Raw genomic sequence first — 22252 nt, forward strand, 5'->3', positions numbered from 1 at the left:
CTGGTATTTATCTGGCTAATTTTGCATTAGACAGGTAAATTCCAAGTTTTCTAAGGATTTTCTTATGCCTGGAAGCAAACAACTGGCTTTCGTTTTACTTATGACAGCAATGTCAGAACACTAGCACACGTTCCTGTGCAGGCAGTAAGCAAAATATAATTTGCCATCTTAAATGCAGAATTCTGAACCCATGAAAACAATTTCGAAAAATATTTTGGCACCCTCTTGAACTACCACCCAAAAGTGACACTTACCTTGCCTGTCCACTTGTGGCGGCCATGTATCAGAATGTAGTTAGTTCAAGATTACTGCTTGTGCATTCCATTTGATTTTTTAAATTTATTTATATAATGAGTAATGAAGACTTTTTCTGTGCCTTTCTTTTAGCTCAAGCACTAATTTATTTAAAAAAATCTGTATAATTTGCACACTTTTGGGCGTGCACGAGATAACTCTGAATAGCCCAAATGGGTTAATTGTGTTCGAAAAAAATTAATAAATAACACAAAAAACTATACAATAAATATTTGCATGATGCATACTTTTAAACTCCAGTAAAATAAAAAGTCAATCCGTCATGGCACATTTTCTGGAAAAAATGTTCAGGGAAGGGGTTAATATAATTCCAAAACGAATATTGATATCCACCCCTACCAGCTACCTTCTGTTCACACACTTTTTATCAAATTGTCGTGCTGAAATAAAATACAGTCAGCACTGTCGTTACTTAAACTGGTTTGACACTCTTGCACCACTGGTGGGTCATTTCCATGAAAGAGTACACATTCCGATGAATTTTGGAGACTTTACAAAGCGTGCCTTATTGGTCAATTTAAAGTGTCAACAGACAAATAATACAAATTTTTTCTAAAAAAGTTGAGGAAATTAAATACATAACATACACCAAGTGGTCACTGAATTATGACCACCTACCTAATACTTTGTAGGTCCTTCTGCTCTCAGTACAGCAGCTATCCGATGTGGCATTGATTCAACAAGATGTCGGAAGTGTCTGGGAGGTATGGCCAACCAAGCTGTGCATAATGCGGTGAGCAATGCAGATATGGAGGTGATTGGTGTATCCAGATACCTCGTATGCCTTTCCATAGGGTCCCACAAGTGCTCTATGGGATTGATATCAGTGGAGTTCGGATGCCAATCGATATGCTGGAAGTCAGAACTGTGTTTCTCAAACCATTCTTGCACAAGTGCCTGATGGCTCAGCGCATGTCATCTTGGAAGACACTATTGCCACGCGGGAAAAAAGTGTAACATAGTGGGTGTAGCAGAGACCACTAATACGTTGTTCCACATCCACCAGGGGTCCAAGTTCATGCCAGTGAAACATGTCCCATCCATACAATCGCTCCCACCGGCCTGCACTTTTGATACCATGCATGATGTATCAAGAGCATCATGTTGTTGATGCCAAATCCACACACGACCATCCTAGGTGTAGAGTAAATAACATGACTCATCCGACCAGCACACCTTCTTCCAGTCTTCTAACGTCTAACTTGCATGCTCTTTGCACCAGGCGAATCTTTTATGCCGATGAAACTTGGTTAGGAGAGGATGCCGTAGGGGTTGTTTGCTGGTATAGCCAACACATGCGACACACGGTCATGCCAGACAGTGTTCTGGGTTGGCCCATGTTGTATTGAGTATTCAACTCTTCAACAGTGCTGTGCCTGTTCGAGTTGTTAGACCCGGAACTCACCTCTAACATTAACCTTTCGTTGACCTTTGCAGTTTTTGCCACCGGGTCGTTGTTTGACCATTTTGACAGCAGTCCCGGTACACTACAGCAGCTCTCGAACACCCCACCAGTTCAGCCGTTTGGGAAATTAAGGCACCAGCTCATCGAGCACCACAATCTGTCCTTTATCAAAGTCCGATAAATCTTTCCTTTTACCCATCACGCTTGGAATTTTACTACCTACTGAACCACTGACACCTTATCTATGCTACGTAGGTCAACTAACTCTGCACTCTCATACCTCACGTGGTCAATGGGGTTACCCCACATTCAATTTTAATAGGGGTGGTCATAATTCAGTGATCACTCAAGTGTATATAAAAAAAAAAAAAACGTGTGTGAAATAGCTAAAAAAAAATTCAAATGTTTCAAACAATCATTATGATTATTTGCACCAGACCTAGGGAGCAGGCACTGGCCTGTGTAGACTTCTAATCTATCTATATTTTAAAGTTTGGTCAAAAATGAAGTGCTTATTTGCTAATTATCAATTAAATGTCAAATATTTAACAGAGAAACCAATTTTTTGCATGTCATACCTATTTACAAGAAAACCATATCATGTTTGCTACTTTAATCAAATTTAAAATCTAAAGGGTGACTAGATTTTATGTCCCCATTTTGTGATGGGGCATCTCAGATTTCTAAGCACCAACTGTTAAGACATTTGGGGCAAACAGCAGCATTTTAGCAGAGCACAACCACAAGGAAGGTATCAAAAATATACAGATTGTTACTCTATACCTGTAAGGGTAGTAATCATTTTCTAGGATTCGCAAGGGTTATTTTTAGTAAAGCAGAGAGAGAGAGAGAGAGGGAGAGGGAGGGAGAGAGAGAGAGGGAGGGAGGGAGGGAGAGAGAGAGAGGGGGAGAGGGAGGGAGGGAGGGAGAGAGAGAGAGGGGGAGAGAGAGAGAGGGGGAGAGCGAGAGAGACCCTTCTGGCTTTGCAACAGAATGATGGTGGGAGATTATCTTTTTCACAGAAAAGTCTGAACTGCTTTTCCCAGCTTCATACAAACCACAAGTCCACACAATTTCTGGCTCTTTAGTGAAATGGAGGTGGGGGTTGTGCTGCAGAAGAATGCAACACAACCTGCACTGTGTTCATCAATCTCCCAAAGAGACTGTTGCATATTTCCTGCAGTCACCACCAATTCTGTTTTGGAAAGTTCGTGCAATGGCTCCTTTGGAGATTACTGATCTGACATCCATGGTTACATGCCATGATACAAATAGAACTTCAGGAAAGAACCACATATCAGAACTTTACAAATTGTGGGTGCTGTAATTTGTAAACTCATCTAATACACACATTAATATATGACTTTTTTTTTTTTTTTTTTTTATAATTATTAAACTATGAAAAAATGTAACTAAACTCACCTTGAATATAATAACCATCTCTAAGACCTCCAAACTTTTCTTGACCTGCTGTATCCCACACATTAAACCTAATTGGTCCACGATTTGTGTGAAATACCAATGGATGCACTTCAACACCCAAGGTTGCTAAGAACAAGAAATTAAAAATATTAGACACACCTCATTTAATAATACAGATTCAAAATTGTCATTAACAAGGATCAAGGACAAATTATCTAAACAAATGTAAATCACATAAAACATATTTGCAAAGCCTGACAACATGCGAAGTGAACTGTGCCTATTCAAATTTTGTTAGATAAGAATTCACAGTACACTTATGAAAAAGTTCATTAGGAACATTATTTTATATTTAGCTGGATCTTCAATAATCTAGAACACAAAAGAATTCAAACAAATAAAGACACACCAAATAATATGCAAGCATGGAAACATGCAAAGTGCACCATGGTTATTGAACTTCTTTGTCACAGAATTTCGAAGGCGCCTCTGTAGCCAGGTGGGAAAGGAGCAGCAGTGCGTAGCACATGCTTCTTGATTAGACCGGGGTTCGAGCCTGTCACCACCAAATACAGAGGATGCAGAAAGGTCAGGGAATGACCACCGCATATCCCGGAGCAATATGGCCTTAGTTGAATAACAAAACAAACAGAATTTAGAGTACAGTTAATAATCACTGGTTTCAAATATGGAAAACAGTTTATCAACAGCATTACTTTCTGGTGGATCGTCATTTATTTAGAAAAGTGGTTCTCAATGGGGGGCATGCCTTATTTCTGAGGGGGCACAGGTAAAAGTTGTAAAATTGGGGGCCATGGAAAGTTCACTTCTAAAATAAAAAAGAAATTAGTGAGATCCACAAGGATCTCACTAATCTATAACACAGCAGTGATTTACTCAAGCATGAATTCAACATAATGAAGGCATCATTCCTCTTACTACACAAAGAAATACCTGTTAAGCAATTTCAGGATCAGTGTTCTCCCCAGGACCTATCAAATGGGTACACCACCCAGTGAATTTAACTAGCTGACCGGCTAAAATTTAAGTGATTCTCACAGTAACGTATGGCACCACTCACCGATCAATATCAATATTAATTCGAACATACTATGCAATAGAGTTCAATGTGACAGCAGGATATAATGTTAAATTATTGTTAACTTAATGTTTACATTAATATTAAATTTTTGCTCTGGATCGTTTAAGTCACATTTATGAACAGAAAATTTTATAATATTGCAAAGTATTACACTTCCCCACCCGGCTGGCAAAATTTTCTGGGGGGAAACACTGAGGATTATTCTAAAATGCTTTCTTTCTGTGGAGAGTTAAAAACCACTTTGTTCCATATCCTTATAACTGTTGCAACAAATTATAATGGTCAATTTTACACTACAGTAAAATCTCATTAATACAAAGTACTCGTCTATATGAAGCATATACTATTCCCCTGCGAAAAGCTAGGCTTTTCTATGTAATTATATTCGTTTATTACAAAATTCGATTAATATGTATTACAAAGTCCTTTTTCACCCTGTGAGAAATAAATATTGTCATTTTGTATGTTTAATACAAATCTTGGCAGTGATCCAATTATTGCCTCCAGGCACCCTACTTCCAGAACGGCACTGCTTCTTAGAAATTAGTTGTGTAAACAAAAGCAGTTTATGGTAGCTATGTCAACCGCACTCTGAGAAACATCTTTCCGAAGGATAAGTTGTAAAATTAACAAAAGAATAAAAAGTTTTTCTAAGCTGTTTACATGCACTCCCTCGCTCTCCACAGGAATAAGGTCAGCTGCAATTGTTATCCCAGTTCAAAGAGTCTTTTGCTACAGTATACAGCAATCTATTTTTTGTGCCATTTTATCTGAGCTGACGTCTTTTTCGGAACTCGTGTCCTTAAATTAATTTTAAATTTGTTTATATTAAATCTTAACTAGCAGTGTTATGGTGACAAAACGTAGATGGACAGAATTAAGCATGGAAATTAAACTAAAAACTATACAAGAGGCTGATAGGATGGAAAGAAGCAAAACAGACATTGTAAAGGAATAAACAACATCCCTTTACCTAAGTTATCTAAAATACCGAAAAAGACTTGAAGAAGTGCGTGACACTGAAGCAGCGATGAAATACAGGACACGAATTCGGGGTGCAAAACACGAGGAGCGTGAAACAAAACCTTGAGTGGTACCAACAAATGCATGCATCTAGATCAGCAACACAGGATTAGCAACTTCAAAATGCAGCAGTGGCTGGCTCCAAAGATCTAAAGACAGGAATAAATTGGTTTTGCAAAATGTTTGCAGTGAGTCTGGATTAATCAACAAAGAAAAGGCTACAGACTGGCTGTGTTCTGTATGGTTGATCCTTGAAAATATGAGGCAAAGGATTTTTTTAAATTTTGATGAGACAGGTTTATTTTTTAATTTGCTGCCAAAAAATGCATTTGCTGTTTGAGCAGTCTTGTCATGATGGAAAATTAGGTAAACAAAGACTCACAGTTCTGTTATGCTGCAATTCAGATGGCAGTACAAAACTATGCCCACTTGTGATTGGTAAGTTTTCAAAGCCAAGATGTTTTAAAGCGGTTAACCAAATTCCCTGTGATTATGAAGCCAATAGAAGTGCTTGGCTTACGGTCAAAATTTTTCAGTCTTGGTTATCAAAATAGGACAGAAGAATGGCTTCAGAAAAAAGGAACATTTTGATAATTCTAGACCGTTGCACAGCAAATTCTGCCGAGACACTTAAGTCGACAAATATACGTCTGTTGTTTTTACCCACCAATACCACCAGTTTAATGCAACTACTGGATCAAGGCATTATTTATAACCTCAAGAGAGCCTGCCTGATAAGGTACTTGATCCCCAATATAGGAGGAAACAATTTTTAGCCAAATTGGAATGTCTTGGATGCTATCCGTAATCTTATTGTTTGGGAAAATATTACATCAAGTGTAATAATCAACTGCTTCAGAAAGAGTGGCTATGGAGAGAACATCATCGAAAAACATGGTCCAACAGACGAAAGTAATAGCAACAGTGAGAAATTTGAAGAGTTTGTGAAGGTGGATGATGAAGTTGCTACCACTGCAATGCCAACACCAGAAGAGCTGCTGGGTACCAAACAAAACGATGATGTTTTCGTTACCAGTGACAGCGAAAGTGAAGAAGTACACACACTGCCATCTAAAAAAGATGCCCAAAATGCATAGAACATAATAGAGAATATGTTGGCGTGCAATAAAGTTGATAAAGAAACAACTATTGCATTTGATAACATGTGCTGTAGTTAAAAATGGATATAGGACAAAAACTGTGCACACAACATTGGATTCTTTCTTTAAATTAGATTAATTTATTAAAAAGTTAATGGTTTGCATGCCTCCTTTTATATTAAGATTGTAATTCTTTTTACCGTGATACTAAAATATTGTATACAGGGTGATTCACTACCAGTGCGACAAACTTGCAGGAAGTGTAGGGGGCACAAAGACGAATTGGAATCACATAGCATTGCAGGGTCCGAAATGCCTTCGTCACACGGTAGAGGACGTTGAATGGGAGGTCGCTTGAACAGCAATCCCGCTGGAAGTCAGCATTTGCGAACCGTTTCTGTTGAAGAAACCCAGTAGCAAAAGTCCTCCGGAGTGGATAATCCGCAGGCTCCAATGATTGGACGAATTGCAGATGGTATGAACTCATTTTGGTTTGTTGACAGTATCCTCCACACAGTGGATTGGGAAATACACAATCGTTGGCCTATTGCTCGAGTACTCTTACTCGGATTATCTTCTGCAAGACGTATGACATTCTCCTCATTGTCTGGCGTCCTCGTCGTTCGCTCTCGATTCATGGTACCTCTCGTGAAACAACCAGTCTCACGTAACCTTCTGTGCACATGTGCGAAAATCATATGATGAGGAGCACGCCTGTGCGGAAAACATTCCTGGTACAAGCGCAGAGTGGCGTGGCCGTTACAGTCCGCAGCTCCATACGCGAGGTGCACGTCAGCCAGTTCAACACTTGAATACTCGTCCATCCTACTGCCTCGGGAACCGGTTCGCAAATGCTGACTTCGAGCGGGATCGCTGTTCACACGACCTCCCGTTCAACATCTTCTACCGCATGAAGAAGGCATTTTGGACCCTGCAATGCTATGTGATTCTGATTCGTCTTTGTGTCCCCTACACCTCCTGCAAGTTTGTTGCACTGGTAGTGAATCACCCTGTATATCAAAATATACACTACAACATTTTCACTTCTATCAATATTGCTTTTCTCTGAGTTTATTTTACAAATAAAATAAAATGTACAAAAAGACACTTTTGGGGGACCTCATTATAACAAAACGTGAAAATTTAGGTCTCTTGAACTTTGTATTAACGAGATTCCACTGTATTAATATTGTCATTGGATATAAACAAGCTAGTCTATTGCCATAGACTAGCTTGTTTACATTTTAAATTAAAATTAGATAGACACACCTTTTATTTTAAAAACTCTTATTTTATTTTAAACAACTCTTGAAAAAGCCACACATAGTTTTTCTTAATCCAGGAGGATTCTGTGGCAAATTTGCCAATTGTGGCCCATGCAGTTTTTGATTGAAGCACCTTCCATTATGGTGGAAAAGCAGCTAAGAAAAATTTAAATTTCACTTTTAATTTATCAGACATCATGTACATCTATGCTGCCCTACAGGTCTTATTTATTGCCTTTTATTTGACATCTACCGCTGCTGCAAGTGGTAGAAAAATGTAGGGGAAAAAAAAAAAAAAAGAAAAGAAAAAAAAAGTGAATGAGCTAGCCAAGAAAAACCTCATGCCTGATCCAGTGATTGGAAGTTTATTCTTTTAGGAATAACATTTAAGACAGTGGACCTGCCATTTCATAAAGTGGTTATTTCCTAATTTAGTTACATTTTAAAATTAATAATCACTAATTATAGGAGCAGGCATGGAGGACTTATTCTTGGCATTGTTTCTGATAATAATAGTTACCAGCCCATTTACAGCAGAAGAAAGGCTAATATTAGTGATGTGCTAACATGAGTACATGAGTTCAAACAAGAATAAAACAGGCGCAAGAAGACTTCACAGAAAGATTTAGAAAGCTGCCCCTTCCAAATTGAATTTTCATTGTTGCTGTCCAAGGCACCTCAGACTGGAAGCGGACCAGATACCAAATGCAGTGGACAGGTGAAAATTTGGCACCTAGAAATGCAAAATATTCAAGCATCTGTTCTGAAATATCTAAAAACTTCATAACAAAAACAGCCTGCAGAGTTGGGTGTTTTGCAAACATTATACCACACTCCATATAAACCAATTGTCATTTGTGAATTATCATATGGAGATCATGAAAGGGGAGACTGACGGCTTGTGACAGAATGCTGCAGCATTTCGATACCACTCCTAAAAGATCAAAGGTCGTGTTTAGTGTGCTCTTTACCTCAGTTTATCTCCAGTGTTTACTTTTGGCACAATGCCAATTCACATTAAGGGAAGAAGTGCAAGACCACTCACCATGTTATGGTTTTGGCAACATTATCTGCCTACCACCTCATTGGTTCTTATTTTTTTGATGGGCCAGTCAACCCAGTAGTCATACCTGAACACACTGAAAAATTACTTCATACCAGAATTTGAGATGTGGCATAGCCCATGAAACTTATTTTCAGCAGGATGGGGCATCTGCAGTTCAAAATTATCTCAACCAAATTTTCCATACCCACTGGATTGATGCAATATTTACCCAACAAACTAGTGATAATGAATTGTGGGAATAAGGCAAATGCAGAACAATGCACATCTTTTGATGAACTGAAACAATTAATTAAGGATGCATTAGCAAGGGCAGTACAGAACATCAGTCTTCACACTGTACATGGAGAATTATCATCTTGTGCCATGACAGCAGCAGACGCCATACAGGTGCACCTGATGTCTAAAGCACGAGATATCGTTGTTCAATTGTACTAAGTCATGGTATTAATGATTTGAAGCAAAACATAGCAGGAGCGGGCGCATTTTGTGCAACGTCCTGCGACTTATGGAAAAACATGTAGACAGGCAACCAGAAAGGAGAAGTTGTCTTGTCATTACTTATTAGGCCACTGTATCTTAAGTACAAACAGCCTTATTTTAATAATTCTGCGATCTCATTTGACTAACAGAATTATGTGAATCAGAGTGCTGTATGTGCTGCAGTTCAAACTGGTATGTCTAATTATCTACCTATGTTATATTTTTGGAGCACTGGTTTGGTTGTGTCATTACTTTAATGCTATCAGTCATCACTGTCCTCCAATCTAAATTCATTCTTGCACTTTCAGGCTGTTCACATTCTGATTATCCTGTTTACTTCTTCAGGTTCTGTGTTCAGTTTGAAAGTTGGAGACCAACATTTTCCAGCCAACTGTCTCTTGCTTTGTGACTAAGTTCGTGTTATAAGACCCGCTGTCTATTCTTTTGATGTTATCATCAAGCCACTTTTTTCTTTGTCATCCTTTTGCTCTTTTGCCTTTAACCTTCCCTTGCAGGATTAGTCTCTGCAGGTCATATTGTGGGCCTCTTAAATGTAACAGAGGTAGGCAGTCTTTCTCTGCGATTTGTAGTTAGTAGTGCCCTCTTAAAGACCTGCTCATTGGTGATCTAATCTGCCTACAGAATTTTGAGCACTTTTTTTTGAGCGTCCAAAGGCTTCCAGTTTTCTGATTTCTGCATGACCCAGGTTTCACATCCACACAGAAAGAGTGCTCCATGTGTAGCATTTGGCCATTCGATATCTTTTCTGGAAATCCAGGCACACAGGAAGCTCTTATGATTCTTAAATACCTCTTTGGCCATACCAATTCTGGTTCTAATTTCTGTCCCTTGGTCATTATTCAGCAACTCAGCCATTCCATCTTTTTTGAATTTATATTTGCATTCTTCATTACATTTTAATTCAATGAGTTCTTGAATTTCTTCACTAACAGACTCAGCATTACACCCAGTTGGATCAAACACCCATAGCTTCACTTCAAAAGAAAATAAAGTTGAAAATCTTTTCATTTCACCTTTTAAAGAGCACAAATGATCTGAATAATTCTTATGATCAGTCATTCATTGATTTCAGCTAACGATACCACGAAATTGTTTACTCATTTAATTGCTTTCAAATATTTCCAGTTTTCCTTTAATAAAAAAGCACGGATGACAAGTGATATCGATATCTTTGGAGACTGGATATTAAAACTAGACAAGTGTATAACAAAAGAAAAAAGGAAAATCGTGTTGGTAACCAACAACCGTCTGATAAATCCTGCCAGTATTTCTGCCAAAAATGATTCACGCTTTTAAAACTGTTCGTATGGGTCTAGGTTTGTGAAAATGTTCCTGATGTTTAATGCTCTGAACAAATGTGAGGTTTTCTTTGAGAATCAGACATTTTTTAATTGTACTGTGCAAAAGAAAATTACATTCTTTAAATATGTGATACTTACCGGCAAAAATTGTGTAAATGTAATTTAAATAAAATACATTAAAAATAAACGTAGATTCATTTTCTAATTTCTAATAAAAAAAGTTATTCTCTGTATAACAAAATTTCTAACGAATTTTTTCGCTGGATTTATTGAATTTGTTATAGGGAAGTTAGACTGTATAGGGTATATATATAAAAAATAATAAAACTAAGTACCGCCTAAAAATCAAATTCTAATATGTTTATTTTTTATATGTATATACAGCCCTGCTTGCAACCTCCATTCCCCAACCCTAGTTTTCCAAAATATCTTAAGCAAGCTCTCAGTTACCTAAATGAATCTAATTAAAGTCAAAACATGCCATCTCTGCTAGGGTTCAATTAAGATATATAAAATATCTTTCTGCTCACCTAATTTAAACCAGATTTTCTGTTCCCCAGTGAGCTGAATTATTCTTTGGGAAACATTGTAGTACACGTCTTTTTTTCCCCCCTTTCGAAATACAGTGAAACTTCTAACGGACACCTCTCTACAACAGACATTTTCAAATTCCCCAACTCTCCTCTATTGGTTTTAACATGTTTTCAGCTTCTGTCTAGCGGATATTCTCTGTAACGGACGTGGACAGGCAATCTTCACTATTTTGTTTAGATTAGCACTTAATTTGATCTCCCCATAACGGACAGCGGGCGAGCTCACAGCCCTTTTTCTAGGAACGTTTCTTCCACGTATTGCCTCAATCGTGTCTTTATTTTCTATTTCTGATTCTCTGAATTTTAGCAAGGTTTACGTCGCGGTTCTAAACCCTTTTTCAAGAATTTTAAGGCACGTGTAAAACTTCTGATGAATTCGGTGTGTGTGTGAGTATTGTGTGTGTGTGGGGGGGGCTTTGGTCGGTCTCGTCTTTTTTCGAGTTTCAGTTTTCAGTTTTGTTCAGTGTCGTGTGAAGTGCACAATGTCTTCTCGTAAACATTTAACTTTAAAAGATCAAGTTGAACTCATTAATGCATATGATCGGCAAAAAAACAGTGTTCGCAATCTCGCTGCAAAATTCAAAATCAGGAAGACGCAGGTAAGCAACATCCTAAAGGAAAGAAATGAACTGCTCAAACAATTTTGGCAACACGGAAATGATCAGGTTCAAAAATCATTCCCGAAAACTGTTGGACTTCAAATTGACAATGTTACGCATGAGTGGTTTTGTTGCGCACGTGCTAAAAAAAATTCCCATTAATGGGCCTATTATCAGGGAAAAGGCTTTGGAGGTTGCAAAATCTATGGGAGTAAGTGAGTTCAAAGCTTCTGTGGGATGGCAAGACAAGTTCAAAACTCGGCATAAAATTTCTTGGAAAACCGTAAGTGGTGAAGGTGGATCTGTTGATACTGGGGTTGTAACAGAGTGGACCGTCAAATTGGAAGATTTATGTAGTGATTTTGAAGCGAAGGATATTTACAACTGTGACGAAACAGGGTTGTTTTTTAAAGCTCTTCCTGAAAAAACACGTCTAAAAAACGAAAAGTGCCAGGGTGGAAAAATTTCTAAGGAATGCTTGACTGTACTATTGTGTACAAATATGCTGGGAGACTGAACAACCTCTTGTTATAGGAAAACCACAAAATCCTCGTTGTTTCAAGGGCATAAAAGTTGAATCTTTTGAATGTTGACTGGAAGTCTAATAAAAAAGCTTGGATGACACGAGATATCATGAGTGAATGGATAAGTCACTTTAACTAAAACATGATTCGTCAAAACAGAAAATTATTCTTTTCATGGATAATGCTGCATCTCACCTGCACATTGAATTGTCCAACATTCAAATCTTTTTTCTGCCACCAAACACATCTGCAGAGTGTCAGCTCTTGGATCAAGGGATAATAAAAAATTTTAAACTTCACTACAGAAAACGTGTTTTAAGACATCTCATTGCAAACATGAACGATGTAACATGTGCGAGTGACCTTGCAAGAAACTCAGCATCCTAGATGCGATTCAATGTATTTCCTCTCCAGTAAGCGCAATTAGAAAACAAACTGTCGTGAACTGTTTTGTAAAGTCTGGCTTCTCAAACGCAAAAATTGAAGTTGTGAACAGCAATGTGGAGCACCAAGAAGAACAAGAACTTCATCTATTGATAATGTACGATACGTCCGCTACAAGTGACCCTGGCTACAAAGATATAGACTCGAACCTCACTACAGAAGATGGTGCTCTAGATATCAACGACATTATCATCGATATTTTTCAAGAAGTTGCTCACGAGGATGAAGAAATGGAAGGAGGTCATTCTGTCGAAGAACATATTAACGACGAACCACCGATGAAAATAGAAGCGCTCATACAAATCAATCGTTTAAAAATGTTTTTCGCAGCTGAAGAAGATACTGAAGGACTTTCGATGGTTTCTTCACTCCAAACAAATGCTGAAAACAAAATTATCAGCCGGAAAAAGGTGCAGAAGAAAATAAGTGATTACTGTATGTATTTTTCTTAAGATAAAGTCATAATATGCATAGCACAATTGAATGTATATTATTTACAAAAATATTGTGCAAAATCTGTATATAATTTAATTTAATTTAAATTAAACCTTTACCGATTTTTGTTTATCTCGTGTATGTAATTGTATATTATTTACAAAAATATTGTTTTTCGATACATTAACTACATATCGAAAAAACGACTACATTACTATGGTTCAGTTAAAGGAATCGAAGTCCAGAACATACAATATTCCTGCACTTTTCGGTTAGGTAAAATTACACAAGACTGGATTTCCTTTCACCAATTAATTCCTACAGGAACTCTGCATGGAAAGGGAGGATACGAATACAAAGCCATTAAACTTTCTAAATTTCACGCTTACCCGGGACTCGAATAAAATTCAATTTAGCATCTATCGAAAACCTACAAACACTGGTATGCTTCTACATTATAATAGCTATCACCCGTTCACCTACAAAAGATAGATTACCTTTAATCAATTTCTAAATGCCTATAAATATTCAACGACGGAATCTGATTTGGACTCAGAAATACAAATATTAACTAGCAGATTCTTAAACAGGGGTTATTCCATTACCACAAGAAACCGAATCAGAGTACAGGCTAAGGATAGGATACAAAATACTACACCAATCAACAATAGTAATATCAAAAAATACTTTATTTCTGTCCCATATGTTGAACAGTGGCACAAACAGCTTAACAGATTCTTTAAAGATACCGAATTTAAAATTGTAGCTAGGCCAATATGGAAGTTACACACTACACTGAACAATCGCTCGGTTCTTTTCGCGTTCGCAACACAAATTAATGATCTGGTATACATTTCTTGCGGTGATTGCGACTCGTCTTACCAAGGTTCGACGTGATTTTCTCTTAATATTCGTGTAAATCAACATGAAGCCTCGGTTCGTGCTTCTCGTTCAGCAGCGTCAAAATTAGCCTTTCATGCCACTGACAAAAAACAGACCGGTTAGTTGTCGATTTTTTTTTCCGTTTTAATTTCTGGAGGGTATCATATGGAAGTGTTCTACGTACTATGTTGAGGTAAACTCATTATTTTACAAAAATATTGTTCAAAATCTGTATATATTTTAATTTAATTTTACATTAATCGTTTAACGATTTTTTTCCCTTTTTTTCTCTCTCCCTCAGACTTCTTGTTAGCGGACACCTCTCTAACGGATAAATTTTCGTTCCCCATGGCTGTCCGTTAAAGGGAAGTTTCACTGTATATGAATATGACCACACCTGTGGCGTATATATATATACATATAAGTTTCCAAATTACTCTTTTAACTAGAAACTAAATAAAGTATGTCGATTATCCGAATGATTGGGACCAAGGCTGATTGGTTCCAATCAATGATTTGGATCAAACATACACGAGAATAACCAGTTTATATAAAACAAAGTGTAATTAGGCCTACAATTAAATTGTTGTAGTACCCAAGGCTATTACTACTGTATTTTGAATATGAATACAGTTTTACCCTTTTCCACTCTATTAATAATCGTTATCTTGTCCTGTATTGATAATGCATTGCAGTTTCTTTTGCTTGTAGATGCCATTATTAACATAAAAGGGCAGCAGAATTTAAAAATTAAAAGCAAAATGGGGCAGTATTTGACTTTGAAATATCCACAAAACAAAAACTTGAACACTGATTAGAAACAAAACGCCTGCAATAACCTCACAACTGCAGTCGCTGGCAGCAGACTGAGTGAAAGCCACCCCCCCCCCTCTACTACCACCACCGCTCCTGCACTCACAATGGGACAACAAATGATGCATCAAGGTCACCAGAGAATGTCCTGGGGCTACACAGTTGCTAAAGCCAACATTTGATTTTTAACTCCTGTAAGGACAAATCAAGATTTCTATGCTATACTGCACATATCTTCGAATAAATATTCAGAAATGAATGCATTAAACGGCAGTAGTAAAATTTCAGCATAACAACCAGTGCACTAAAAGTACTTACAGTCAGTCCTCGTATTTACAGAAATGTGTTTACACTACACGAATTCGATCATACATGATTTATAAATAGGGTAACAATCTTATATAACATGAAGCGAATTCACTTATGCACGATTCGCCTTCGTGTTTACAAGAAATGGTAGTCAAAAGCAGAATCAACCCAATGGATTATAACTTTATATCAGTGAAGGGGAAACACATTTCACCATAATAACGTAAAAACCAACACAATTCCTGCTACCAGTATAATCATAAATGCAATTAGATTGAGTTTACTACCAGTTTATAACAGATTCCACTAGCAGAAACGTGCTTTAGTAAAATGCGAGGTGTTAATAGTGTATCTCTGCCTTTACGGTGTTGTTTTTTCAGTTGCTACATGCACGCAGCTTTGTTTATGTGTATCAAACATGCCTCCTTGTTTTGTAATTGTGCTTTATTCCCTAAAAATGAGTAAAATACTTAAAAGATATGAAAAGGAAGTGTCCTGGTGAAGACACTGCAGATTCAGAGAGAAAAAGAAAAGCAATATCGATAAACAGAGGTGGACTGGGTCAAAAATTCTTACCCCAGAAAATGTATAGTGGCTTCATACTAGCGTTTATGGCCAAAATCACACCGGCCTCCGGCCCACCCGTGGTTTCCCCAGTAAGGCTTATGGCCAGTCCGCCTCTGTCGATAGAGAAAAAATATGAAATTGTGAAACGCTTTGAGCGAAATGAAAGTCGATGTGATATTGCACGTACTACAGACCTAAATGAGGCAACACCGAGAATTACAAAGAATGCAGAGAAAATAAAAACAACTTTCACAGCAGTAACAACTCAAAGCGTAATTAAAATCCATTAGATCAAGACACAAAGAATTGGAAGAGATGGAACCGCTGTCATCTGTTTGGATAGAAAATCAAACAAAAAACAAGTCTGCTTACGATAGAAGCAAAAGCATTAGCAATATTTTATTACGTAATAAAACACGTAAGCATTTTATTACGATTATTTATTGTGTTTGGTAATGTTTTTGTTACAAATGTGTGTTCAATCTTAGGTGGTCGGCACCTAACCCTATTTTTCCCATAGGGCCTGTTGTTTATATTGCACGAGGGTTTCTAGGAACAACTATCGTGCTATATGAGGACTGACTGTATTGTAATTTTTTTTGGGGGGAGGGGTTCAGATAATCAATTTTCTACTCTATACCTGAAATCAGCCCATCACGCACTGCTTAATATCCTTGTTCTACATGCTAGGGAAACATTTCAGCGTGGTCAATGGATGTCATGTAAACAATGGATTAAAGATGACCCAGAAGATAAAAACAGTATATACAGGCCCACGGGAGCAAGGTCACGCCATAACCATAGTCAGGTTAACTACAAACAAGAGCTACTCAAAACGTTACATGAAAGTTCACTGAATAAATGACAGCATCAAAGTCGTACATGTTGGACACAACCTCCTGTGCTAGAAACATACACTTTAATAAGCAAAAAATTAGAGCTGTTAAAGACAAAAATTGAGTATTACTTTTCAACCCTTGATACCAAAAAATATTTGTTCCTAGAAACATACACTTTATCTCTGTCACCAATTATCTGACTGAGTGTAAATGGCTCAGTCAAATTATTAAAAGCAGTAAAACACAAGCGTCGTGCTTCTATAAAAACAGGACATTCTGTTAAAATATGACGGATGGTTAAAATAACATTACACATCTCGCACATAGGTGGGTCATCCGCCCTCAGCAAGTAGGAATGGGTTAGATTACTATGACTACAACTTCCTCTCTTCGGACCCTGCGTAGACTGGACTGCCATCATAATTACAGGCTTAATGTGATGTAGTTTATTTGTGGCCTGTCCGTGCCAAGAATCTTGCCATTGGGAAAGTAGTTTAGAACGTATTATTTGCCTGTAGTCTGTACAGGGGACTGACAGGCAATGACTATCCAGGGTAATGGCTGATTTGGCAGCGGCATCAGCCGATTCATTTCCCGATCCCAATGTGGCTTGGGATCCAGCAAAAGCGAATATCGAATTCTAATTTCTTGAGAGAAAAAAGAATCTGCCAGACCCTGGATAGGATCGGATGAAGGTTAAAACTCTACGATACCAGAGCCTGTAACACGCTCGATGAATCGCAATAAATCATATACCTCTAGTAGTCGCGATTTTTAATGTGATCTAGGGCTGTTTGTATTGCATGCAACTCTGCAGTATAAATGCTAGTTTCGTGGGATCTTATAGGATAATGGTTTGTGAGGGAACACAACAGCAGATCCTACATAATATTCTAACTTTGAGCCATCTGTATAGACTGGCAGAAAGTCAGAATACTGCTGTCTGTGATGCAAAGAGTTGCTGGTAGACAGATGGCAGTGTGGTAGCCTTCTCCCAGATCTTAAGGGAGAAGTCGCAAGTTGGAAAATAAGCATGCCAGGGTGGAAAGAATTGCCTTGGTGACTGGGCAATGTTGTCAACCGTCAAGTTTAGCTCATTCAGCAGCCCTTGAATGCAAATACCAAAAGGTTTGTTGGTAGTCCGACGGATGTTATAGAGGAAAACCTCTACAACACCCGTCGGCTCAAAACTGGATGGCCACGAGGGATGATCGGGCAGGGATTTTAATTTGAAGACGTACTGTAAGGACAACTGCTTACGTCGAAGAGACAGAGATGGTTCATTTGCTTCAACGTAAAGGCTTTGGACAGGAGATGTGCGAAATGCTCCAGTGGCTGTCCGGATGGTGGATTGGATCTAACCACCGAAGTGCACTATCTCTAGCAGAACCGTAAACCTGAGACCCATAGTCAAGTTTGGAATGGACAAGTGCTCGGTAAAGATGAAGAAGGGTAGAATGATCTGCGCCCCATGAAGTTGACGAAAGGGCACGAAGGATGTTAAAGCCCTTTGACACATCTTGTCCTCAGCTGACGAATATGTTGTAAAAATGTCAGCTTTTTGTCGAAAATAAGTCCAAGGAATTTGAATTCTGCTACAACTGGGATGTTACTTTGCCCAAGCCTTAATTCTGGGTCAGGATGAAGATTACGTTTGCGACAGAAGTGTACATAAACAGTCTTCTGTGATGAAAATCTGAACCCATTAGCCAAAGACCAAGCTGTAAGATGATCAATGGTTTTCTGCAGTTGACTTTCAATGACTCTCATATTGCATGAATGACAAAATATAGTAAAGTCGTCTAGATAGAGGGCACTGTTTACAGTGGGAAGTTGTTCTGCGATAGAGTTTATTTTGATTGCAAAAAGCGTGACACTTAGAATGGATCCTTGTGGTACTCCCTTTTCCTGAGAGAAAACTGGAGAGAGGGTGGATCCTAAACGGACTTGAAATTGGCGATTCAAAAGAAAGTTTTTAATAAAATCAGGAAGGTTACCTCCAAGACCAAAGTTATAGAAGTCTTTTAAAATTCCAAATCGCCAGGCTGTGTCGTACGCTTTTTCAATATCAAAGAAAACTGCTACCAAATGCTCGGATTTAATAAAAGCATCACGAATGGACGTTTCCAATCAGATTAAATGATCCAGAGTGGATCTATTTCTTCGGAAGCCGCACTGTGTCCTGGAAAGCAGACCATTTGTTTCTAAATACCATATGAGGCGTGCATTAACCATTCTTTCCAGGTTAATGCACGCCTACTTTGCACAAACAGCTTGTCAGAGCAATAGGACGATAGCCCTTTGCCAGGATTCCAGAAATTGTTTGTGAATAAAAATTCTGTTAAACAAAACTAAAAGGTGATCCTTAGATTGTGGTGAGAGGAGTTTTAGCATTTCGTAGTGGATGTCATCAGGCCCCACAGCACTTGGATGCGTGAGAAAGAGTGCTGCATTTAACTCTTCTTGTAAAAAGGGCTTGTTATACAATTCAAGCCCCTTTGAAGAGAAGTTCGGTGGGTTTTTCTCAATTTTCTTTTTCAGGGCCAAAAACACTGTGGGAAAAGATGTTATTGCAGAGATTTTTGCAAATGTTTCCCCTAAAGTATTTGCAACTGCAGTTCGATCTGCAATTAGACGTCCGTTGTGCTTGAGAATCATTGAAGGGCATGGTGAATATTTCCCCTTCATTTTCCGGATCTTATCCCAGACTACTTTTGAGCTAGCAGCCTGAGTTATGGAAGATGTAAAATGAACCCAAGATTTCCTTTGGCTCTGACGATGTACATAACGCGCTTTCGCACGTTTGAATGATATTAAATTTTCAGTTGTGGGATATCGGCGGAATATCCCCCATGCTTTGTCTTGTGCTTTTTTTGCTGCCGTGCATTCTGAATTCCACCAAGGTTTGGGAAATAGTGGGAACTGGCTGGATGATTTTGGGATTGCAATTGCAGCTGCTTGGACAATCGTCTCTGTGACATACATGACTGCTTCATCGATTGGCTCCTGACTGACTGACTGTAGTGATGTCAAGTTTTGCCAGATATTGAAAGGCATTCCAGTCAGCCTGATCAAATTTTCCACCGCTGTAAACTAAATGGCAAACACGGTCTACCACTAGTTAGGGTGGTTATCACGTGGAAGTGATCGCTTCCATATGGATTTTCTTCTACCTCCCAAGTAAGTGAAGGAAGGAGAGAAGGGGAACAGATAGAAAGATCAATGGCAGGTGTTTGTTCCCACATTTAAGATGGAGAGGTCATTGTCAGTGAGCATATGCTCTATGACTCGTCCCCTTCGATTGACGTAAGCACCACCTCACAGAGTATTATGTCCATTGAAATCCCCAAGATTAAACAAGGGGAAGGCAACTGCATGATAAGATCATCAAGGCCTTTCTGGGGGATGTCAATCTCAGGTGGCAAATAAACAGAGCAGACAGTTAATAAGAACCCCACTTTAAAGTGAATTGCTACAGACTCAATGCTAGTTGTAAGCTGCAAAGGCTGAAATGGGATCTGGTTGCCGATGAGGATTGCGACTCCTCCGTGAGCAGGACCATCCACAATTCTATCCTTACGAATGATGGTAATGTTATGCATGGTGTGGCCTTTAAATAAGTCTCCTGTACGCAAAAGCAAGCTGGTTTGTGCTTTTGTAGGAGTGCCTTGATGTCATCAGTATTTTGCCGGAATCCACGACAGTTCCACTGTAGGAATTTAGCCATTATTTTGGCTTGGTGGGTCCATCAGGTGGCTTCCGAGGTGCTGAGGGCTTACCTTTTTCAGTTTTGGCTTTCTCCTTCCTGGGGAAGTACGGATGCTGTACAGTGTCCATTTCTTCCTCAGCAAAGAGCTCCAAAACCGAGTCTTCTTGTACCTCCTTCTGCTCGACATCCATGTTTTCTTGCGTATTAAGGGATGCTTCACCTTTCTTATTCTTTTCTTTTAGAATTGCTTTTGTTACTTGTGGAGCATTAACTGATTGGTCCTTCTGTGCAGGTTTTTGGGAGCTTAAGAGATAACGTGCAATGAGAGTAAATGATTCTTTTGGAGGGATGGACATGTCCGTCTGAGTTCCAATGGAACATCTCCCTGCTACCTTCTGGGCGTAGGTAGGTTTCTTCATGTTGAGGTTTCATCGCTTTCCTTGCCTCCTGGTACGATATGTTTAGCTCTGCCTACAGCAGTTGAATTTCTTTTTCTTCTTTCCACCTCTGGCATGCTCGTGAATAGGCTGGATGTTCGCCCTCACAGTTAATGCAGGTGGATTTTATGGGTGAACATGCTGTTGTTTCGTGGCCCTTTGCACCACATCAAGCGCATGCAAGGACTCCACGGCAGGCCATTTGAGAATGTCCATATTTCTGGCATTTAAAACACTGTAAAGGGTTTGGAACATATGGACACACTGGACAGTTGATGTAGCCAGCTTTAATCTAATCAGGAGGTTTGGGCGAGTTAAAAGTCAGGATAAGGCTCCTGGTTTTAACAAGTTTCCCATCCATATGCGCACTAATTCTCTTGACGGCAACAACACCCTTTCTGTATAAAGAAGGGTGACATTTTGCCAATCGGTTTTGTGGTGGTAGAGTTTATAATTAAAAATCTTGGGACAGGCCCTGATGATGTTTCAGTTTGCTGCCTCTTTGTAGCAATAATGCTATCTGCCTCTCCGTCTGTATTTTCAGATAGGTTCCGGGTTGGGGCCCCTGAAGAAATAAGTTTATCAGGATTCATGGAGCCCAAAGGGACGCTCACTACCCGGCATGCAATAAATGTGCTCAGGAGTGGAACGCCAGGGCTACCCAGACACCATACCCGCACCGCCGCCAGCCTGAATCCTATCCCTCGGACCATGAAGGTAGGGGGGCGTGGCATTGACACGGTTGACCCTCGCAGGCGAGCCTACTAGCTGACTGATCCTAGCCGGGCCTTCCAGGACCTCCCGTTTTGCCGAAGCAGGAGCCAAAGTGGTGTATTGAAGCTGGATCCCTCAAACACCAGGATCCCCCTTTCCGAATTTCCACGGGTCGCAGGGCACAGCAAACACACTGGATTCCATTAATGTAAGCCTGGAACCTGGGCTGTGGGCGTTGGATCCCAGTGATGCTAGTCTGGAAGTCCAGCAGCATCACTGGGAGGTCCCCTCACCACGTACAGGTGCCTGGATATGGGAAAAGCATACCAAAGGAACCTCGTGAGGTAAAGAAATGATGAAGCAAACAGCACCGACAGAACAATGAAAACAAAACGGTACAGAGGGACTTTATTGAAAAATGGCAACATAGCACTGGCTGCCAAAGATGGTCCTCAGTAAGAGATATGGCCACCCTAATGCTGATGCAGGCTTTGCACTACCTGTCCATACTTAGAACAGTGTTGTTGATAAGTTTTGGTAATGTTGTCCATTCCTCTGTCAGCACCATCTTCAGCTGGTGAACATTTTCTGGTGGGTGTGGATGTGCTGGTAGGCGTCTCCCTAGAGCATCCCATGTGTTCGATGAGATTTAGATCAGTAGAATGGGCAGGCCAAACCATACGAACAATGTACTCATTTCCAAAAGCATATCAAGAGCTGCAGTGTGATGGGGTGTGGCGTTATCATCCAAAAACATGAACTTGGGGCCAATGGCACCTCGGAACAGATGCACCAGTTACAGTACCACTTTCCAGTATATGGAGTTGTGTACGTCCATCCAAGATAATGCTTCCCCAGACAAGAACACCTTGATCGCCATATCGACC

General features: G+C 39.2%; 1 protein-coding gene across 1 annotated transcript in view; it reads right to left on the reverse strand.

Annotated features, from left to right (window-relative positions):
- Nucleotides 1-22252, reverse strand: part of LOC150086006 (GTP-binding nuclear protein Ran-like) — a 58263-nt gene that overhangs the window by 27771 nt on the left and 8240 nt on the right. Inside the window, exon 3 of the mRNA XM_090374767.1 lies at nucleotides 3143-3268. Within this exon, the coding sequence (XP_090230893.1) occupies nucleotides 3143-3268 (126 nt within the window). The remainder of the gene's footprint in view (nucleotides 1-3142; nucleotides 3269-22252) is intronic.

The sequence above is a fragment of the Mastigoproctus giganteus genome, chromosome 5, assembly GCF_048544385.1.
Source record: "Mastigoproctus giganteus isolate SK-2022 chromosome 5, ASM4854438v1, whole genome shotgun sequence".
NCBI classification, from domain to species: domain Eukaryota; kingdom Metazoa; phylum Arthropoda; class Arachnida; order Uropygi; family Thelyphonidae; genus Mastigoproctus; species Mastigoproctus giganteus.